The following is a 21,975-nucleotide window of genomic DNA, read 5'->3' as shown; positions in this document are numbered from 1 at the left end:
TTGAAAATAGCCAATATACAAGCTCAAACTTGTGAGCTTGTTGTCACCGTTTGTTTTACATCACCATTAAATCACCCAATCATAGCAACATGTATATAATAAAATCACACCCGTGTGAACTGAGTGGTGTAATATAGCCTGTCTGACGTAATGAAATCATGTCTGACGTAATGAAATCACACCCGGGTGAACAGGGTGAACATAGCAACCATGCTCATTTTTTCTGCAGTAATGTGTAATGTGTATGGAGATGTGTAATGAAATCACACCCGGGTGAACAGGGTGAACATAGCAACCATGCTCATTTTTTCTGCACTAACAAAGCCAGTTGTAGGAGTGGTTTACACCACTCAACAATAATATAATATATTAGCGCCTTTCACTTCACACGGGTGTGTTTTCTTTTGTAATATTATGGGATAAAAAGACACATTTACACATTTTTCATTTATTTGAATTTTATTTGAGAATATTGTTAAATATAAATTCATAATATCAAAGGTCAACATTCTCTGTACCTGGAAAACACAGCCTGATATATTACTTTAAGAATATGCTATTATATCATGTACAAAAGTGAAAAAGAATCGTATAAAAAAGTATGAAAAAACATAAGAATTATATAAAACATTCAAACCTTTTACCCACATACATCTTAATGAAAAATATACTTCATAGTTCATCACAAGCATAGAGGAAATCAACAATGCATGTTGTGTCCATATTTGGAACAGCTCTACAGTACCCAAAACTTCAGATGACATTAAATAATGCTTACACCATGTGGTTAAATGTGTTTAGTGGCTAGGCCATTGCAATCGCCCGATTAAAAAAAAACATTTATGTGTTCTATATACCATCTATACATGTTATGGCAAATTGATATTGTTCTAAACCATTATCCTCCATATTCTGTCTAAAGTCTACCCACTGTAATATTGGCACTTTGAAAACAGGACTCAACTTTGGGATTTTAATGGTTGCTTACGCAACCTTCACATTCTGGTTTCTGAAACACTGCAGGTCTCCTATTCTACAGAGATGATCTCCAGACCCCCCTAACCTGTTTTAACACATTAAAGTATTGAAGTAGGTTCCTCGGTTTGGGTTTTGTCTGGGTTCAGGTCGGTGATGATGAAGCTCTTTCCTTCCACAGTCAGTACCTGAGATTTACAGGTGATGTCCATGGCCAACGACGCAGTCAACAGTCATTTCTCAAGTGACATCTCCTTCATCCTAAAAGAAATCCTGTAAAGAAAAAAGCAACACGTAAGTTTTGCTATTTGCTATCTATGATTTTGTTTAAATCATATGTTGTGAAGCAGCAGATCTCCTCCTCTGTCTACTCAGGGACTAATTCAGACCTGGTACTCTAGATGGCAAACCAGAAAACTAGCAATTGTCCGGGCCCCCAGGACCAGACTAGAGGGCCAGTGCTATGGAGCATTCTTAACTTCAATGTGCACTGAAGCGCGTACCTGATGTGACACGTGTTTCTCCACTCTCCCCTCCTTCGTTGCTGGCTGTGACTACCAGGTGACTGGACTGGACGTTGGTTACGGAGCAGGACAGGCTGCCTATGCAGCACAGCTGGGACTTTGGCGAGACGCTGTCATCATACACCTTGTACGTGACGGCATGTACGGAAGCATTCCATGAGACTGTGGCCGAGGACAAGTCACCGCTGTACGTCACTCCTGTTGGAGGACAAGGAGCTGTGGGGTGGAGGGGAGGGTTTATCGTTAGTATTGATTGTGATAACAACTGCCCGAGCAGCACAATCACATAAATGCACCAAAGTGACTTTTGAACAATATGTATCAGTCTCAGTGTACCTGTATTTCCACTGAGAGCCACTGATTGGCCACTGTTTCCACCACAGTTCCTGCTTTCCACACTGGCGACGTAAGATGAACCACAGGGCAGGGGCATCTCGTAGGCAGTCGAGTTTGTCCAAGAGGACGAGAGGTCGAACAAGGTCTGGTTGTCCCCGAGGAGACTACCCGTCATGGTCAGCATGTACTGGACATGTGAACAGGGGACCTGTGTCCAGCTGAAACGCAACACCTGGCGCCGCAGCTGCTGTGGCAACAGCCGAACCTGCACGTTGTCTGGAGGACAGGGAACTAAAAGGAGAGAGTTGGACTGGTTATTAATACATCAACTGTCATCATGGTGCGACGTGAATACAGAAACTGTCGTATAGAATGTGTGATTTTTCATAATCGCAAAACATCTGTTTCTTATAACAACTGTGAGATTTCTTACCAGCTCCATTGCGTACTGTGTCACTGACAGAACTGTTGCATGTCCCGTCTGAGGCCAGTACAGTGAAGTTGTAATGGACTCCACACCGAAGGCCCTCTATGGTGCAGTTTGTGTACAAGCTGTCACAGCACAGCCTGTCGCCACTGTCATCCTGGGCGCAGCCAAAGTATTCCACTGCACCACTGGCGGGAGTCCAGGACAGCAGTGCTGACTGGTTGGCACAGTTGTACTCAACTGAGAGGTTGACTGGTCGGCATGGGGCTAAAGGGGAGGGGGATTCAGAGGTTTGAAGATGCTTTTCTAAGTGAAGCACTTAAATGGGCATTCTACATATAAAGCTAATGGTACGTTCTAACAGCAGGTGACAGCCTGGCGTATTTTCCGGAAGTACGTTATTTGTCTATGGGACCCAGCGATAGTCGAAAAGTGGGCGGTGGAACGTCGTTCGTGAAAATGAAACATTTGTTTACCCTCCATGAATGGTGATACGGAACTCCCTCTAGGGGATTTGTATCACCCAGAGTCGCCGCTGTTCGCCCGCTGTTAAAACGTAGGGTGAGGATAGTATACAAATGAAAGCATTGTATTGGTGCTTGTATGTGTACATGTTTTTTCATTTTTGTGACCAACTTTTGACTTTATGTTTTAAAAGAAACCCCTCAACAGACCCCGGGGTTCGCACAGACATCACAGGTAAGGAAGAAAAAAATGTACGTGTACATACATGTGTTTCTGTGTCTCTGAGCTGCGTTTTTAAACGTGCGTTACCTGTCTGCAACTGGATGGTGGCGCTGGGACGACTGTCACACAGGCTGTTGGCGGCGGTGACAGAGAACGTATAGAGGACGCCACAGGCAAGGTCATCCACCATACACGTGGTGCTGGTGGAAGCAGTGCAGTTTGTCGCGTGGCCTCCACCCACCGCCGTCACCGTGTACATCTCTGCCCCTAACGTTGAGTTCCACGATATGGTTGCTTCATTGGACAGACAGTCCAAGGAGCCATTGATGCCTTGGGGTTCGCATGGAGCTGGAGAACACACATGAGAGGGAATTTGGTTGGTCGGATGATCGAGGGTTAAGAAATGCAAGTTGGACTCATCACATTTATGACCACGTTTTTCTTTAAAACAAGTTTGGCGGCATGGCCACCCATACGGTACCTGATGAGATGTTGACTGGTGGACTGAGCTGGCTGTCACAGTATTCTGTGTGAGCCCTGACTTGAACAGAGAAGGTAATTCCGCAGGGCAGACCCTCGACGGAACACGTATTTTCGGAAGACGTGCACGTGAGAAGTGTTCCGTTACCACCAGTGACGAAAGCTGTGTAATTGAGGGCATCGGTGCTGGGATTCCAGGAGATGGCCGCGGTGTTAGAGGAACAGTTGACCCTGGCGCTTATATCCTGGGGTGGGCAAGGGACTGGGGAAAATTATGGATTGTTTTAATTAGATGAATAATCTACAGGTGGCAGCATGCAGTCAGTCAGTGTATAGTGTAAAAGTGTTCTTGTGCACGTAAATTCTCCATCTCTTACCCGAGCTGAATGTCAGGGTATGACTCAGATCACTGGAGCAGTTGCCGTTAATAGCCTTGACAGCTACAGTGTAGTTGGTGCCACACGTAAAGCTTCTAAGAGTACAGTTGAGTTCAGAGGACAGGCAGGTGGCATTGATATGACTACTCCAGGCAGAAACAGAGTACTGTACTGCCCCCTTGCTGGCAGACCAGGACACAACAGCAGTGTTGCTGATACAGTCAGGAGCTACCGAGACGTTGGTAGGAACACATGGCACTGCAAAGAGACGATGGAATACAGAGTTAAACATTACACAATATAACTGGGCTCAAAGATATTCTGTATAGTAAATTAACATGATTAGAACTGATCAGAACATTTTTCGAAAAGAAAGACATGTAACTAATTGTAACAATTAAGATCTAAAATCAGTATTATGATGAGTGGACATGCTACATATGTTGTTTATGGATTTTTAGTTCTCATAAGATTGCATTCTGGCTAAATGGGTGGCTAAATGATTCATTCCTCCGCTCCCCCTTTACTCGTTTCTTACACTCATGTAAACGGGTCAAAAGCTAAATATCAGTGTCTTTGGTGAGTGTCTCACCTGTTTCAAGTTCCACAGCTGAACTTGGTTCACTGTGACAACCTCTGTCAACAGCTACAACACTGACAGAGTAGTTTTCACCACAGTGTAGATCAGTGAAAAAGCAGGAGTTTACAGTGTTTGAGTTGCAGGTGTGGTTGTGTCCATCATGTCCTGTTGCTGTTGCTATGTACATGTCTGCTCCTGAAACAGGGGACCAGGACACTGTGCTAGCCCCACATTCTTCAGAAACAGAAACATTACTGGGGGAGCAGGGACCTGGAGAGATGGAGGGAAGAAGTGGAGAGAAAGAACGATTATTCTCTTTCATTTGTGCTTCAATTGATCAAACAAAAGTACAAAACGTATGCTGAGCATCTTAATTTGTCTAATCAAATTAGTTTGTTGGAGATTGTTCATATTAGTGCATAGTCTTTAGTCATATTAGTGTGGTTGCTATAGGCAACACACTATTGTTCTCGGTCCGAGATTTCTTTTCATGTTTCACACACTGTTGTCACTGTTGTCATGCTTCACATGATATCGCAATATATAATATTATATTATATATTAAATATATAATGGTAAGACAGAATTCAGTTCCCAGTGGATTCCTCGTGACTTGTGTCAATGCTACCACACTTTCAATTTCCCAAAATTGCACCTTTATAGTTAGTACATATTGTTCTCTCTGTGTACCTGCATTGAAGTGAAGAGGAATGCTGGGATTCCCAGCACATGAGTCAGCATATGGTGTCACTGTGATGGTATAGTTCTGGCCACAGTGCATGTTGGGTATGTGACAGCTGGTACTGTTGGTGGAGCAGTAATGTATGTGTCCATCCTGACCCACTGCTGTCACATTGTAAGATGTGGCACTGGAGCTTTCTACCCAGGTCACATGGGCTGAGTTGGGACACACCAGACTGGCACTAACACTCACTGGGGCACACGGGGCTGGGGAGAGAGATAGGTGGGGGGAGTGTTGTTATTGAGGAGAAAATGTTCACTTTAAGATGATATCCTAAGAAGGAAGGATCTGAATTTCTCATTGCTGAAATGTAACATATTCATTCATTCACTTCCATTGATTCGACTTAAATCTTTCTTAAGTGAAGACGATCCAAAAGCAGCATTACGTTGCCTTTGGCCTTTGTTGTGTATACCGTACTGTGAGTATGTTCTCCATGTCTTACCTGAGTTGAATGTCAGGGGCTGACTCGGGTCACTGGAGCAGTTTCCATCAATAGCCTTTACATCTACAGTGTAGTTGGAGCCACAGGTGATGTTTGTAAGAGTGCAGTTGAGATCAGAGGACATGCAGGTGGCATTCCAGGCATTGCCTTGACTACTCCAGGCAGAAACAGAGTAATGTACTGCCCCCTTGCTGGCAAACCAGGACACAACAGCAGTGTTTCTGATACAGTCAGGTGCTACCGAGACATTGGTAGGAACACATGGCACTGCAAAGAGAGGACGGATACAGAGTTAAACATTGTACAGCAACTTTAATAATGAAGTAACAAGAAAATAAAAATGAATGTAGCAGGGCTCCAGACTACCATTAAGAAAATTGTAAATTAAGATTTGAACCCGCAAATTATTAAGGGGAAACATGACAATGTTTTCAGATTGTTTTCTGAGTGGAAACATCATTTTAAAGGAATTTACATTGTGTGGTATTTAATTTATTTTTGCCTTCCTCCACTTAATCATTTAATTTCATGCATTCATCTATATCTAGATTTTAAGCCATTTAATAAAATGTAATCGACACCTAATTAAAACGACCCAACAGGTAAAAAGCAGCACTGCAGTGTTTTGTGGTGAACATATTCTAACCTGTTTTTAGTTCCACAGCTGAACTTGGTGCGGTGTGACAACCTCTGTCAACAGCTACAACACTGACGGAGTAGTTTTCACCACAGTGTAGATCAGTGAAAGAGCAGGAGTTTGCAACGCTTGAGTTACAGGTGTGTTCGTGTCCATCATGTGCTGCTGCTGTTGCTATGTACATATCTGCTCCTGAAACATTGGACCAGGACACTGTGCTAACCCCACATTCTGTAGAAACATGAACATTACTGGGGGGGCAGGGACCTGGAGAGATGGAGGGAAGAAGTGGAGAGAAAAAACTGATTAAATACAATGTTCCAAAAGTCTGTTGAAGACTGTTCAGATGCATAGCTTTTAGATTTTAAATCTTGTTCTCTCTGAATACCTGCAATGAAGTGATGAGGAGTGCTGGGATTCCCAGCACATGAGTCAGCATATGGTGTCACTGTGATGGTAAAGTTCTGGCCACAGTGCATGTTGGGTATCTGACAGCCGGTACTGTTGGTGGAGCAGTCACGTATGTGTCCATCCTGACCCACTGCTGTCACATTGTAAGATGTGGCACTGGAGCTTCCTACCCAGGTCACATTGGCTGAGTTGGGACACGCCAGACTGGCACTAACATTCACTGGGGCACACGGAACTGAGAAGAGACAAAGGCAAAACACAATGTTGACATGTTGTTATATCATAATGATGTTCAAGGAATTAAATTAATTTCGAAAGGAAATCACACACTTTCAGAAACGTTTTCAAGTCAAATGTTCTACTAGAATATGTATTTGTTTATTTATTTAGCAATCAAGTCACTAAGTCCGACCTAGATTCAAATCCATTCATTCCAAATAAATCTTTCGGAAGAGAACATGAATAAACCTAACAGGTCAAAAGCAGCATTAGTGTTTTTCGTGAACATCTTCTCACCTGTTTTCAGTTCCACAGCTGAACTTGGTTCACTGTGACAATCTCTGTCAACAGCTACAACACTGACAGAGTAATTTCCACCACAGTGTAGATCAGTGAAAGAGCAGGAGTTTACAGTGTTTGAGTTGCAGGTGTGGTTGTGTCCATCATGTCCTGTTGCTGTTGCTATGTACATGTCTGCTCCTGAAACAGGGGACCAGGACACTGTGCTAGCCCCACATTCTTCAGAAACAGAAACATTACTGGGGGAGCAGGGACCTGGAGAGATGGAGGGAAGAAGTGGAGAGAAAGAACGATTATTCTCTTTCATTTGTGCTTCAATTGATCAAACAAAAGTACAAAACGTATGCTGAGCATCTTAATTTGTCTAATCAAATTAGTTTGTTGGAGATTGTTCATATTAGTGCATAGTCTTTAGTCATATTAATGTGGTTGCTATAGGCAACACACTATTGTTCTCGGTCCGAGATTTCTTTTCATGTTTCACACACTGTTGTCACTGTTGTCATGCTTCACATGATATCGCAATATATAATATTATATTATATATTAAATATATAATGGTAAGACAGAATTCAGTTCCCAGTGGATTCCTCGTGACTTGTGTCAATGCTACCACACTTTCAATTTCCCAAAATTGCACCTTTATAGTTAGTACATATTGTTCTCTCTGTGTACCTGCATTGAAGTGAAGAGGAATGCTGGGATTCCCAGCACATGAGTCAGCATATGGTGTCACTGTGATGGTATAGTTCTGGCCACAGTGCATGTTGGGTATGTGACAGCTGGTACTGTTGGTGGAGCAGTAATGTATGTGTCCATCCTGACCCACTGCTGTCACATTGTAAGATGTGGCACTGGAGCTTTCTACCCAGGTCACATGGGCTGAGTTGGGACAAACCAGACTGGCACCAACATTCACTGGGGCACACGGGGCTGGGGAGAGAGATAGGTGGGGGGAGTGTTGTTATTGAGGAGAAAATGTTCACTTTAAGATGATATCCTAAGAAGGAAGGATCTGAATTTCTCATTGCTGAAATGTAACATATTCATTCATTCACTTCCATTGATTCAAATTAAATCTTTCTTAAGTGAACACGATCCAAAAGCAGCATTACGTTGCCTTTGGCCTTTGTTGTGTATACCGTACTGTGAGTATGTTCTCCATGTCTTACCTGAGTTGAATGTCAGGGGCTGACTCGGGTCACTGGAGCAGTTTCCATCAATAGCCTTTACATCTACAGTGTAGTTGGAGCCACAGGTGATGTTTGTAAGAGTGCAGTTGAGACCAGAGGACCAGCAGGTGACATTGCCTTGACTACTCCAGGCAGAAACAGAGTACTGTACTGCCCCCTTGCTGGCAAACCAGGACACAACAGCAGTGTTTCTGATACAGTCAGGTGCTACCGAGACATTGGTAGGAACACATGGCACTGCAAAGAGAGGACGGATACAGAGTTAAACATTGTACAGCAACTTTAATAATGAAGTAACAAGAAAATAAAAATGAATGTAGCAGGGCTCCAGACTACCATTAAGAAAATTGTAAATTAAGATTTGAACCCGCAAATTATTAAGGGGAAACATGACAATGTTTTCAGATTGTTTTCTGAGTGGATACATCATTTTAAAGGAATTTACATTGTGTGGTAGTTAATTTATTTTTGCCTTCCTCCACTTAATCATTTAATTTCATGCATTCATCTATATCTAGATTTTAAGCCATTTAATAAAATGTAATCGACACCTAATTAAAACGACCCAACAGGTAAAAAGCAGCACTGCAGTGTTTTGTGGTGAACATATTCTAACCTGTTTTTAGTTCCACAGCTGAACTTGGTGCGGTGTGACAACCTCTGTCAACAGCTACAACACTGACGGAGTAGTTTTCACCACAGTGTAGATCAGTGAAAGAGCAGGAGTTTGCAACGCTTGAGTTACAGGTGTGTTCGTGTCCATCATGTGCTGCTGCTGTTGCTATGTACATATCTGCTCCTGAAACATTGGACCAGGACACTGTGCTAACCCCACATTCTGTAGAAACATGAACATTACTGGGGGGGCAGGGACCTGGAGAGATGGAGGGAAGAAGTGGAGAGAAAAAACTGATTAAATACAATGTTCCAAAAGTCTGTTGAAGACTGTTCAGATGCATAGCTTTTAGATTTTAAATCTTGTTCTCTCTGAATACCTGCAATGAAGTGATGAGGAGTGCTGGGATTCCCAGCACATGAGTCAGCATATGGTGTCACTGTGATGGTAAAGTTCTGGCCACAGTGCATGTTGGGTATCTGACAGCCGGTACTGTTGGTGGAGCAGTCACGTATGTGTCCATCCTGACCCACTGCTGTCACATTGTAAGATGTGGCACTGGAGCTTCCTACCCAGGTCACATTGGCTGAGTTGGGACACGCCAGACTGGCACTAACATTCACTGGGGCACACGGAACTGAGAAGAGACAAAGGCAAAACACAATGTTGACATGTTGTTATATCATAATGATGTTCAAGGAATTAAATTAATTTCGAAAGGAAATCACACACTTTCAGAAACGTTTTCAAGTCAAATGTTCTACTAGAATATGTATTTGTTTATTTATTTAGCAATCAAGTCACTAAGTCCGACCTAGATTCAAATCCATTCATTCCAAATAAATCTTTCGGAAGAGAACATGAATAAACCTAACAGGTCAAAAGCAGCATTAGTGTTTTTCGTGAACATCTTCTCACCTGTTTTCAGTTCCACAGCTGAACTTGGTTCACTGTGACAATCTCTGTCAACAGCTACAACACTGACAGAGTAATTTCCACCACAGTGTAGATCAGTGAAAGAGCAGGAGTTTACAGTGTTTGAGTTGCAGGTGTGGTTGTGTCCATCATGTCCTGTTGCTGTTGCTATGTACATGTCTGCTCCTGAAACAGGGGACCAGGACACTGTGCTAGCCCCACATTCTTCAGAAACAGAAACATTACTGGGGGAGCAGGGACCTGGAGAGATGGAGGGAAGAAGTGGAGAGAAAGAACGATTATTCTCTTTCATTTGTGCTTCAATTGATCAAACAAAAGTACAAAACGTATGCTGAGCATCTTAATTTGTCTAATCAAATTAGTTTGTTGGAGATTGTTCATATTAGTGCATAGTCTTTAGTCATATTAATGTGGTTGCTATAGGCAACACACTATTGTTCTCGGTCCGAGATTTCTTTTCATGTTTCACACACTGTTGTCACTGTTGTCATGCTTCACATGATATCGCAATATATAATATTATATTATATATTAAATATATAATGGTAAGACAGAATTCAGTTCCCAGTGGATTCCTCGTGACTTGTGTCAATGCTACCACACTTTCAATTTCCCAAAATTGCACCTTTATAGTTAGTACATATTGTTCTCTCTGTGTACCTGCATTGAAGTGAAGAGGAATGCTGGGATTCCCAGCACATGAGTCAGCATATGGTGTCACTGTGATGGTATAGTTCTGGCCACAGTGCATGTTGGGTATGTGACAGCTGGTACTGTTGGTGGAGCAGTAATGTATGTGTCCATCCTGACCCACTGCTGTCACATTGTAAGATGTGGCACTGGAGCTTTCTACCCAGGTCACATGGGCTGAGTTGGGACAAACCAGACTGGCACCAACATTCACTGGGGCACACGGGGCTGGGGAGAGAGATAGGTGGGGGGAGTGTTGTTATTGAGGAGAAAATGTTCACTTTAAGATGATATCCTAAGAAGGAAGGATCTGAATTTCTCATTGCTGAAATGTAACATATTCATTCATTCACTTCCATTGATTCAAATTAAATCTTTCTTAAGTGAACACGATCCAAAAGCAGCATTACGTTGCCTTTGGCCTTTGTTGTGTATACCGTACTGTGAGTATGTTCTCCATGTCTTACCTGAGTTGAATGTCAGGGGCTGACTCGGGTCACTGGAGCAGTTTCCATCAATAGCCTTTACATCTACAGTGTAGTTGGAGCCACAGGTGATGTTTGTAAGAGTGCAGTTGAGATCAGAGGACATGCAGGTGGCATTCCAGGCATTGCCTTGACTACTCCAGGCAGAAACAGAGTACTGTACTGCCCCCTTGCTGGCAAACCAGGACACAACAGCAGTGTTTCTGATACAGTCAGGTGCTACCGAGACATTGGTAGGAACACATGGCACTGCAAAGAGAGGACGGATACAGAGTTAAACATTGTACAGCAACTTTCATAATGAAGTAACAAGAAAATAAAAATGAATGTAGCAGGGCTCCAGACTACCATTAAGAAAATTGTAAATTAAGATTTGAACCCGCAAATTATTAAGGGGAAACATGACAATGTTTTCAGATTGTTTTCTGAGTGGAAACATCATTTTAAAGGAATTTACATTGTGTGGTAGTTAATTTATTTTTGCCTTCCTCCACTTAATCATTTAATTTCATGCATTCATCTATATCTAGATTTTAAGCCATTTAATAAAATGTAATCGACACCTAATTAAAACGACCCAACAGGTAAAAAGCAGCACTGCAGTGTTTTGTGGTGAACATATTCTAACCTGTTTTTAGTTCCACAGCTGAACTTGGTGCGGTGTGACAACCTCTGTCAACAGCTACAACACTGACGGAGTAGTTTTCACCACAGTGTAGATCAGTGAAAGAGCAGGAGTTTGCAACGCTTGAGTTACAGGTGTGTTCGTGTCCATCATGTGCTGCTGCTGTTGCTATGTACATATCTGCTCCTGAAACATTGGACCAGGACACTGTGCTAACCCCACATTCTGTAGAAACATGAACATTACTGGGGGGGCAGGGACCTGGAGAGATGGAGGGAAGAAGTGGAGAGAAAAAACGGATTAAATACAATGTTCCAAAAGTCTGTTGAAGACTGTTCAGATGCATAGCTTTTAGATTTTAAATCTTGTTCTCTCTGAATACCTGCAATGAAGTGATGAGGAGTGCTGGGATTCCCAGCACATGAGTCAGCATATGGTGTCACTGTGATGGTAAAGTTCTGGCCACAGTGCATGTTGGGTATCTGACAGCCGGTACTGTTGGTGGAGCAGTCACGTATGTGTCCATCCTGACCCACTGCTGTCACATTGTAAGATGTGGCACTGGAGCTTCCTACCCAGGTCACATTGGCTGAGTTGGGACACGCCAGACTGGCACTAACATTCACTGGGGCACACGGAACTGAGAAGAGACAAAGGCAAAACACAATGTTGACATGTTGTTATATCATAATGATGTTCAAGGAATTAAATTAATTTCGAAAGGAAATCACACACTTTCAGAAACGTTTTCAAGTCAAATGTTCTACTAGAATATGTATTTGTTTATTTATTTAGCAATCAAGTCACTAAGTCCGACCTAGATTCAAATCCATTCATTCCAAATAAATCTTTCGGAAGAGAACATGAATAAACCTAACAGGTCAAAAGCAGCATTAGTGTTTTTCGTGAACATCTTCTCACCTGTTTTCAGTTCCACAGCTGAACTTGGTTCACTGTGACAATCTCTGTCAACAGCTACAACACTGACAGAGTAATTTCCACCACAGTGTAGATCAGTGAAAGAGCAGGAGTTTACAGTGTTTGAGTTGCAGGTGTGGTTGTGTCCATCATGTCCTGTTGCTGTTGCTATGTACATGTCTGCTCCTGAAACAGGGGACCAGGACACTGTGCTAGCCCCACATTCTTCAGAAACAGAAACATTACTGGGGGAGCAGGGACCTGGAGAGATGGAGGGAAGAAGTGGAGAGAAAGAACGATTATTCTCTTTCATTTGTGCTTCAATTGATCAAACAAAAGTACAAAACGTATGCTGAGCATCTTAATTTGTCTAATCAAATTAGTTTGTTGGAGATTGTTCATATTAGTGCATAGTCTTTAGTCATATTAATGTGGTTGCTATAGGCAACACACTATTGTTCTCGGTCCGAGATTTCTTTTCATGTTTCACACACTGTTGTCACTGTTGTCATGCTTCACATGATATCGCAATATATAATATAATATTATATATTAAATATATAATGGTAAGACAGAATTCAGTTCCCAGTGGATTCCTCGTGACTTGTGTCAATGCTACCACACTTTCAATTTCCCAAAATTGCACCTTTATAGTTAGTACATATTGTTCTCTCTGTGTACCTGCATTGAAGTGAAGAGGAATGCTGGGATTCCCAGCACATGAGTCATCATATGGTGTCACTGTGATGGTATAGTTCTGGCCACAGTGCATGTTGGGTATGTGACAGCTGGTACTGTTGGTGGAGCAGTAATGCATGTGTCCATCCTGACCCACTGCTGTCACATTGTAAGATGTGGCACTGGGACTTCTTTGCCAGGTCACATGGGCTGAGTTGGGACAAACCAGACTGGCACCAACATTCACTGGGGCACACGGGGCTGGGGAGAGAGATAGGTGGGGGGAGTGTTGTTATTGAGGAGAAAATGTTCACTTTAAGATGATATCCTAAGAAGGAAGGATCTGAATTTCTCATTGCTGAAATGTAACATATTCATTCATTCACTTCCATTGATTCAAATTAAATCTTTCTTAAGTGAACACGATCCAAAAGCAGCATTACGTTGCCTTTGGCCTTTGTTGTGTATACCGTACTGTGAGTATGTTCTCCATGTCTTACCTGAGTTGAATGTCAGGGGCTGACTCGGGTCACTGGAGCAGTTTCCATCAATAGCCTTTACATCTACAGTGTAGTTGGAGCCACAGGTGATGTTTGTAAGAGTGCAGTTGAGATCAGAGGACATGCAGGTGGCATTCCAGGCATTGCCTTGACTACTCCAGGCAGAAACAGAGTACTGTACTGCCCCCTTGCTGGCAAACCAGGACACAACAGCAGTGTTTCTGATACAGTCAGGTGCTACCGAGACATTGGTAGGAACACATGGCACTGCAAAGAGAGGACGGATACAGAGTTAAACATTGTACAGCAACTTTAATAATGAAGTAACAAGAAAATAAAAATGAATGTAGCAGGGCTCCAGACTACCATTAAGAAAATTGTAAATTAAGATTTGAACCCGCAAATTATTAAGGGGAAACATGACAATGTTTTCAGATTGTTTTCTGAGTGGAAACATCATTTTAAAGGAATTTACATTGTGTGGTAGTTAATTTATTTTTGCCTTCCTCCACTTAATCATTTAATTTCATGCATTCATCTATATCTAGATTTTAAGCCATTTAATAAAATGTAATCGACACCTAATTAAAACGACCCAACAGGTAAAAAGCAGCACTGCAGTGTTTTGTGGTGAACATATTCTAACCTGTTTTTAGTTCCACAGCTGAACTTGGTGCGGTGTGACAACCTCTGTCAACAGCTACAACACTGACGGAGTAGTTTTCACCACAGTGTAGATCAGTGAAAGAGCAGGAGTTTGCAACGCTTGAGTTACAGGTGTGTTCGTGTCCATCATGTGCTGCTGCTGTTGCTATGTACATATCTGCTCCTGAAACATTGGACCAGGACACTGTGCTAACCCCACATTCTGTAGAAACATGAACATTACTGGGGGGGCAGGGACCTGGAGAGATGGAGGGAAGAAGTGGAGAGAAAAAACTGATTAAATACAATGTTCCAAAAGTCTGTTGAAGACTGTTCAGATGCATAGCTTTTAGATTTTAAATCTTGTTCTCTCTGAATACCTGCAATGAAGTGATGAGGAGTGCTGGGATTCCCAGCACATGAGTCAGCATATGGTGTCACTGTGATGGTAAAGTTCTGGCCACAGTGCATGTTGGGTATCTGACAGCCGGTACTGTTGGTGGAGCAGTCACGTATGTGTCCATCCTGACCCACTGCTGTCACATTGTAAGATGTGGCACTGGAGCTTCCTACCCAGGTCACATTGGCTGAGTTGGGACACGCCAGACTGGCACTAACATTCACTGGGGCACACGGAACTGAGAAGAGACAAAGGCAAAACACAATGTTGACATGTTGTTATATCATAATGATGTTCAAGGAATTAAATTAATTTCGAAAGGAAATCACACACTTTCAGAAACGTTTTCAAGTCAAATGTTCTACTAGAATATGTATGTGTTTATTTATTTAGCAATCAAGTCACTAAGTCCGACCTAGATTCAAATCCATTCATTCCAAATAAATCTTTCGGAAGAGAACATGAATAAACCTAACAGGTCAAAAGCAGCATTAGTGTTTTTCGTGAACATCTTCTCACCTGTTTTCAGTTCCACAGCTGAACTTGGTTCACTGTGACAATCTCTGTCAACAGCTACAACACTGACAGAGTAATTTCCACCACAGTGTAGATCAGTGAAAGAGCAGGAGTTTACAGTGTTTGAGTTGCAGGTGTGGTTGTGTCCATCATGTCCTGTTGCTGTTGCTATGTACATGTCTGCTCCTGAAACAGGGGACCAGGACACTGTGCTAGCCCCACATTCTTCAGAAACAGAAACATTACTGGGGGAGCAGGGACCTGGAGAGATGGAGGGAAGAAGTGGAGAGAAAGAACGATTATTCTCTTTCATTTGTGCTTCAATTGATCAAACAAAAGTACAAAACGTATGCTGAGCATCTTAATTTGTCTAATCAAATTAGTTTGTTGGAGATTGTTCATATTAGTGCATAGTCTTTAGTCATATTAATGTGGTTGCTATAGGCAACACACTATTGTTCTCGGTCCGAGATTTCTTTTCATGTTTCACACACTGTTGTCACTGTTGTCATGCTTCACATGATATCGCAATATATAATATTATATTATATATTAAATATATAATGGTAAGACAGAATTCAGTTCCCAGTGGATTCCTCGTGACTTGTGTCAATGCTACCACACTTTCAATTTCCCAAAATTGCACCTTTATAGTTAGTACATATTGTTCTCTCTGTGTACCTGCATTGAAGTGAAGAGGAATGCTGGGATTCCCAGCACATGAGTCAGCATATGGTGTCACTGTGATGGTATAGTTCTGGCCACAGTGCATGTTGGGTATGTGACAGCTGGTACTGTTGGTGGAGCAGTAATGTATGTGTCCATCCTGACCCACTGCTGTCACATTGTAAGATGTGGCACTGGAGCTTTCTACCCAGGTCACATGGGCTGAGTTGGGACAAACCAGACTGGCACCAACATTCACTGGGGCACACGGGGCTGGGGAGAGAGATAGGTGGGGGGAGTGTTGTTATTGAGGAGAAAATGTTCACTTTAAGATGATATCCTAAGAAGGAAGGATCTGAATTTCTCATTGCTGAAATGTAACATATTCATTCATTCACTTCCATTGATTCAAATTAAATCTTTCTTAAGTGAACACGATCCAAAAGCAGCATTACGTTGCCTTTGGCCTTTGTTGTGTATACCGTACTGTGAGTATGTTCTCCATGTCTTACCTGAGTTGAATGTCAGGGGCTGACTCGGGTCACTGGAGCAGTTTCCATCAATAGCCTTTACATCTACAGTGTAGTTGGAGCCACAGGTGATGTTTGTAAGAGTGCAGTTGAGATCAGAGGACATGCAGGTGGCATTCCAGGCATTGCCTTGACTACTCCAGGCAGAAACAGAGTACTGTACTGCCCCCTTGCTGGCAAACCAGGACACAACAGCAGTGTTTCTGATACAGTCAGGTGCTACCGAGACATTGGTAGGAACACATGGCACTGCAAAGAGAGGACGGATACAGAGTTAAACATTGTACAGCAACTTTAATAATGAAGTAACAAGAAAATAAAAATGAATGTAGCAGGGCTCCAGACTACCATTAAGAAAATTGTAAATTAAGATTTGAACCCGCAAATTATTAAGGGGAAACATGACAATGTTTTCAGATTGTTTTCTGAGTGGAAACATAATTTTAAAGGAATTTACATTGTGTGGTAGTTAATTTATTTTTGCCTTCCTCCACTTAATCATTTAATTTCATGCATTCATCTATATCTAGATTTTAAGCCATTTAATAAAATGTAATCGACACCTAATTAAAACGACCCAACAGGTAAAAAGCAGCACTGCAGTGTTTTGTGGTGAACATATTCTAACCTGTTTTTAGTTCCACAGCTGAACTTGGTGCGGTGTGACAACCTCTGTCAACAGCTACAACACTGACGGAGTAGTTTTCACCACAGTGTAGATCAGTGAAAGAGCAGGAGTTTGCAACGCTTGAGTTACAGGTGTGTTCGTGTCCATCATGTGCTGCTGCTGTTGCTATGTACATATCTGCTCCTGAAACATTGGACCAGGACACTGTGCTAACCCCACATTCTGTAGAAACATGAACATTACTGGGGGGGCAGGGACCTGGAGAGATGGAGGGAAGAAGTGGAGAGAAAAAACTGATTAAATACAATGTTCCAAAAGTCTGTTGAAGACTGTTCAGATGCATAGCTTTTAGATTTTAAATCTTGTTCTCTCTGAATACCTGCAATGAAGTGATGAGGAGTGCTGGGATTCCCAGCACATGAGTCAGCATATGGTGTCACTGTGATGGTAAAGTTCTGGCCACAGTGCATGTTGGGTATCTGACAGCCGGTACTGTTGGTGGAGCAGTCACGTATGTGTCCATCCTGACCCACTGCTGTCACATTGTAAGATGTGGCACTGGAGCTTCCTACCCAGGTCACATTGGCTGAGTTGGGACACGCCAGACTGGCACTAACATTCACTGGGGCACACGGAACTGAGAAGAGACAAAGGCAAAACACAATGTTGACATGTTGTTATATCATAATGATGTTCAAGGAATTAAATTAATTTCGAAAGGAAATCACACACTTTCAGAAACGTTTTCAAGTCAAATGTTCTACTAGAATATGTATTTGTTTATTTATTTAGCAATCAAGTCACTAAGTCCGACCTAGATTCAAATCCATTCATTCCAAATAAATCTTTCGGAAGAGAACATGAATAAACCTAACAGGTCAAAAGCAGCATTAGTGTTTTTCGTGAACATCTTCTCACCTGTTTTCAGTTCCACAGCTGAACTTGGTTCACTGTGACAATCTCTGTCAACAGCTACAACACTGACAGAGTAATTTCCACCACAGTGTAGATCAGTGAAAGAGCAGGAGTTTACAGTGTTTGAGTTGCAGGTGTGGTTGTGTCCATCATGTCCTGTTGCTGTTGCTATGTACATGTCTGCTCCTGAAACAGGGGACCAGGACACTGTGCTAGCCCCACATTCTTCAGAAACAGAAATATTACTGGGGGAGCAGGGACCTGGAGAGATGGAGGGAAGAAGTGGAGAGAAAGAACGATTATTCTCTTTCATTTGTGCTTCAATTGATCAAACAAAAGTACAAAACGTATGCTGAGCATCTTAATTTGTCTAATCAAATTAGTTTGTTGGAGATTGTTCATATTAGTGCATAGTCTTTAGTCATATTAATGTGGTTGCTATAGGCAACACACTATTGTTCTCGGTCCGAGATTTCTTTTCATGTTTCACACACTGTTGTCACTGTTGTCATGCTTCACATGATATCGCAATATATAATATTATATTATATATTAAATATATAATGGTAAGACAGAATTCAGTTCCCAGTGGATTCCTCGTGACTTGTGTCAATGCTACCACACTTTCAATTTCCCAAAATTGCACCTTTATAGTTAGTACATATTGTTCTCTCTGTGTACCTGCATTGAAGTGAAGAGGAATGCTGGGATTCCCAGCACATGAGTCAGCATATGGTGTCACTGTGATGGTATAGTTCTGGCCACAGTGCATGTTGGGTATGTGACAGCTGGTACTGTTGGTGGAGCAGTAATGTATGTGTCCATCCTGACCCACTGCTGTCACATTGTAAGATGTGGCACTGGAGCTTTCTACCCAGGTCACATGGGCTGAGTTGGGACAAACCAGACTGGCACCAACATTCACTGGGGCACACGGGGCTGGGGAGAGAGATAGGTGGGGGGAGTGTTGTTATTGAGGAGAAAATGTTCACTTTAAGATGATATCCTAAGAAGGAAGGATCTGAATTTCTCATTGCTGAAATGTAACATATTCATTCATTCACTTCCATTGATTCAAATTAAATCTTTCTTAAGTGAACACGATCCAAAAGCAGCATTACGTTGCCTTTGGCCTTTGTTGTGTATACCGTACTGTGAGTATGTTCTCCATGTCTTACCTGAGTTGAATGTCAGGGGCTGACTTGGGTCACTGGAGCAGTTTCCATCAATAGCCTTTACATCTACAGTGTAGTTGGAGCCACAGGTGATGTTTGTAAGAGTGCAGTTGAGATCAGAGGACATGCAGGTGGCATTCCAGGCATTGCCTTGACTACTCCAGGCAGAAACAGAGTACTGTACTGCCCCCTTGCTGGCAAACCAGGACACAACAGCAGTGTTTCTGATACAGTCAGGTGCTACCGAGACATTGGTAGGAACACATGGCACTGCAAAGAGAGGACGGATACAGAGTTAAACATTGTACAGCAACTTTAATAATGAAGTAACAAGAAAATAAAAATGAATGTAGCAGGGCTCCAGACTACCATTAAGAAAATTGTAAATTAAGATTTGAACCCGCAAATTATTAAGGGGAAACATGACAATGTTTTCAGATTGTTTTCTGAGTGGAAACATCATTTTAAAGGAATTTACATTGTGTGGTATTTAATTTATTTTTGCCTTCCTCCACTTAATCATTTAATTTCATGCATTCATCTATATCTAGATTTTAAGCCATTTAATAAAATGTAATCGACACCTAATTAAAACGACCCAACAGGTAAAAAGCAGCACTGCAGTGTTTTGTGGTGAACATATTCTAACCTGTTTTTAGTTCCACAGCTGAACTTGGTGCGGTGTGACAACCTCTGTCAACAGCTACAACACTGACGGAGTAGTTTTCACCACAGTGTAGATCAGTGAAAGAGCAGGAGTTTGCAACGCTTGAGTTACAGGTGTGTTCGTGTCCATCATGTGCTGCTGCTGTTGCTATGTACATATCTGCTCCTGAAACATTGGACCAGGACACTGTGCTAACCCCACATTCTGTAGAAACATGAACATTACTGGGGGGGCAGGGACCTGGAGAGATGGAGGGAAGAAGTGGAGAGAAAAAACTGATTAAATACAATGTTCCAAAAGTCTGTTGAAGACTGTTCAGATGCATAGCTTTTAGATTTTAAATCTTGTTCTCTGTGAATACCTGCAATGAAGTGATGAGGAGTGCTGGGATTCCCAGCACATGAGTCAGCATATGGTGTCACTGTGATGGTAAAGTTCTGGCCACAGTGCATGTTGGGTATCTGACAGCCGGTACTGTTGGTGGAGCAGTCACGTATGTGTCCATCCTGACCCACTGCTGTCACATTGTAAGATGTGGCACTGGAGCTTCCTACCCAGGTCACATTGGCTGAGTTGGGACACGCCAGACTGGCACTAACATTCACTGGGGCACACGGAACTGAGAAGAGACAAAGGCAAAACACAATGTTGACATGTTGTTATATCATAATGATGTTCAAGGAATTAAATTAATTTCGAAAGGAAATCACACGCTTTCAGAAACGTTTTCAAGTCAAATGTTCTACTAGAATATGTATTTGTTTATTTATTTAGCAATCAAGTCACTAAGTCCGACCTAGATTCGAATCCATTCATTCCAAATAAATCTTTCGGAAGAGAACATGAATAAACCTAACAGGTCAAAAGCAGCATTAGTGTTTTTCGTGAACATCTTCTCACCGGTTTTCAGTTCCAGAGGTGCACTTGGTTCAGTGTGACAACCTCTGTCAACAGCTACAACACTGACAGAGTAGTTTTCACCACAGTGTAGATCAGTGAAAGAGCAGGAGTTCGCAGTGCTTGAGTTACAGGTGTGGTTGTGTCCATCGTTTGCTGTTGCTGTTGCTATGTGCATGTCTACTCCTGAAACAGGGGACCAGGACACTGTGCTAACCCCACATTCTGTAGAAACAGAAACATTACTGGGGGCGCAGGGACCTGGAGAGATGGAGGGAACAAGTGGAGAAAAACAAACATTATTTTTTAATTCAAATTTTAAACTTGTTGCTTCAACTGATGAACTAAATAATACATACAATGAACAAATCTTTGTCTGATCAAAGTAGTCTTTTGGAGACAATTCAGATTCCGTACATATCTTTTAGATATTAAGTCTTGTTCTCTGTGTACCTGCAATGAAGTGATGAGGAATGCTGGGATTCCCAGCACATGAGTCAGTATATGGTGCCACTGTGATGGTATAGTTCTGGCCACAGTGCATGTTGGGTATCTGACAGCTGGTACTGTTGGTGGAGCAGTCACGTATGTGTCCATCCTGACCCACTGCTGTCACATTGTAAGATGTGGCACTGGAGCTTCCTACCCAGGTCACATGGGCTGTGTTGGGACACACCAGACTGGCACTAACATTCACTGGTGCACATGGAGCTGGGAAGCGAAAAAGGTATAATAAAAAAATGTGTTCATAATTGAATATAAATATATTGTACAGTATGGCTGCACCATACAGTATGAAGAAGCAATGTAATGTGTGATAAGCTTGTTGGGTATTGCTATGGTGAAAAGATGAAATGAAACAAAAACTAAAATCTTTTCAATGGGTCTCATATTGTACACGCTTACATTACTTCTTGCACCTACAGTACAAGAATTTGTGGCACAGTCACCAAATGGCAGCAGCATTCAATGTTTTAAAGAAACAAAATGCAACACTATGTTAAAGTGTGCATTTGGCTGATGCAGGGGTGAGTTTTAGATGGTATAGGGGTATGTCAGACATGTTTCTGAAAAGGGTATATTTTGCTGATTTAATGTTCTATTTTTGGATATCTGCCAAGCTGACATAACAGCTCTTTGCTATTATGAAATTCA

General features: G+C 42.1%; 1 protein-coding gene across 1 annotated transcript; it reads right to left on the bottom strand.

Annotated features, from left to right (window-relative positions):
• Positions 1–474: 474 nt before the first annotated feature.
• LOC306943827 (uncharacterized protein) lies at positions 475–20,959 on the bottom strand. Its single transcript, XM_079530351.1, has 38 exons — positions 20,824–20,959; positions 20,285–20,542; positions 19,906–20,163; positions 19,260–19,526; positions 18,763–19,020; positions 18,085–18,342; positions 17,546–17,803; positions 17,167–17,424; positions 16,521–16,787; positions 16,024–16,281; positions 15,346–15,603; positions 14,807–15,064; positions 14,428–14,685; positions 13,782–14,048; positions 13,285–13,542; positions 12,607–12,864; positions 12,068–12,325; positions 11,689–11,946; positions 11,043–11,309; positions 10,546–10,803; positions 9,868–10,125; positions 9,329–9,586; positions 8,950–9,207; positions 8,313–8,570; positions 7,816–8,073; positions 7,138–7,395; positions 6,599–6,856; positions 6,220–6,477; positions 5,574–5,840; positions 5,077–5,334; positions 4,399–4,656; positions 3,807–4,064; positions 3,431–3,691; positions 3,037–3,297; positions 2,269–2,529; positions 1,836–2,126; positions 1,479–1,715; positions 475–1,236 (listed from the first exon to the last, which is right to left on the bottom strand). Exons 2-38 carry the CDS (start codon positions 20,373–20,375, stop codon positions 1,232–1,234), a joined length of 9,192 nt encoding a protein of 3,063 aa, XP_079386477.1. The 5' UTR covers positions 20,376–20,542; positions 20,824–20,959; the 3' UTR covers positions 475–1,231.
• Between the last annotated feature and the right edge of the window lie 1,016 nt (positions 20,960–21,975).

The sequence above is a fragment of the Electrona antarctica genome (genome assembly GCF_951216825.1).
Source record: "Electrona antarctica genome assembly, chromosome: 19".
Lineage (NCBI taxonomy): Eukaryota > Metazoa > Chordata > Actinopteri > Myctophiformes > Myctophidae > Electrona > Electrona antarctica.
This window is presented reverse-complemented; position numbering and strand designations above follow the sequence as displayed.

Coding starts and splice junctions, on each gene's coding strand:
- LOC306943827 (XM_079530351.1), bottom strand. CDS start 20,375: ATGCACTGTGGCCAGAACTTTACCATCACAGTGACACCATATGCTGAC. Junction 15,065..15,345: donor AGCTGTGGAACTGAAAACAG/GTGAGAAGATGT, acceptor GTCTCTTCTCAG/TTCCGTGTGCCCCAGTGAAT. Junction 12,326..12,606: donor AGCTGTGGAACTGAAAACAG/GTGAGAAGATGT, acceptor GTCTCTTCTCAG/TTCCGTGTGCCCCAGTGAAT.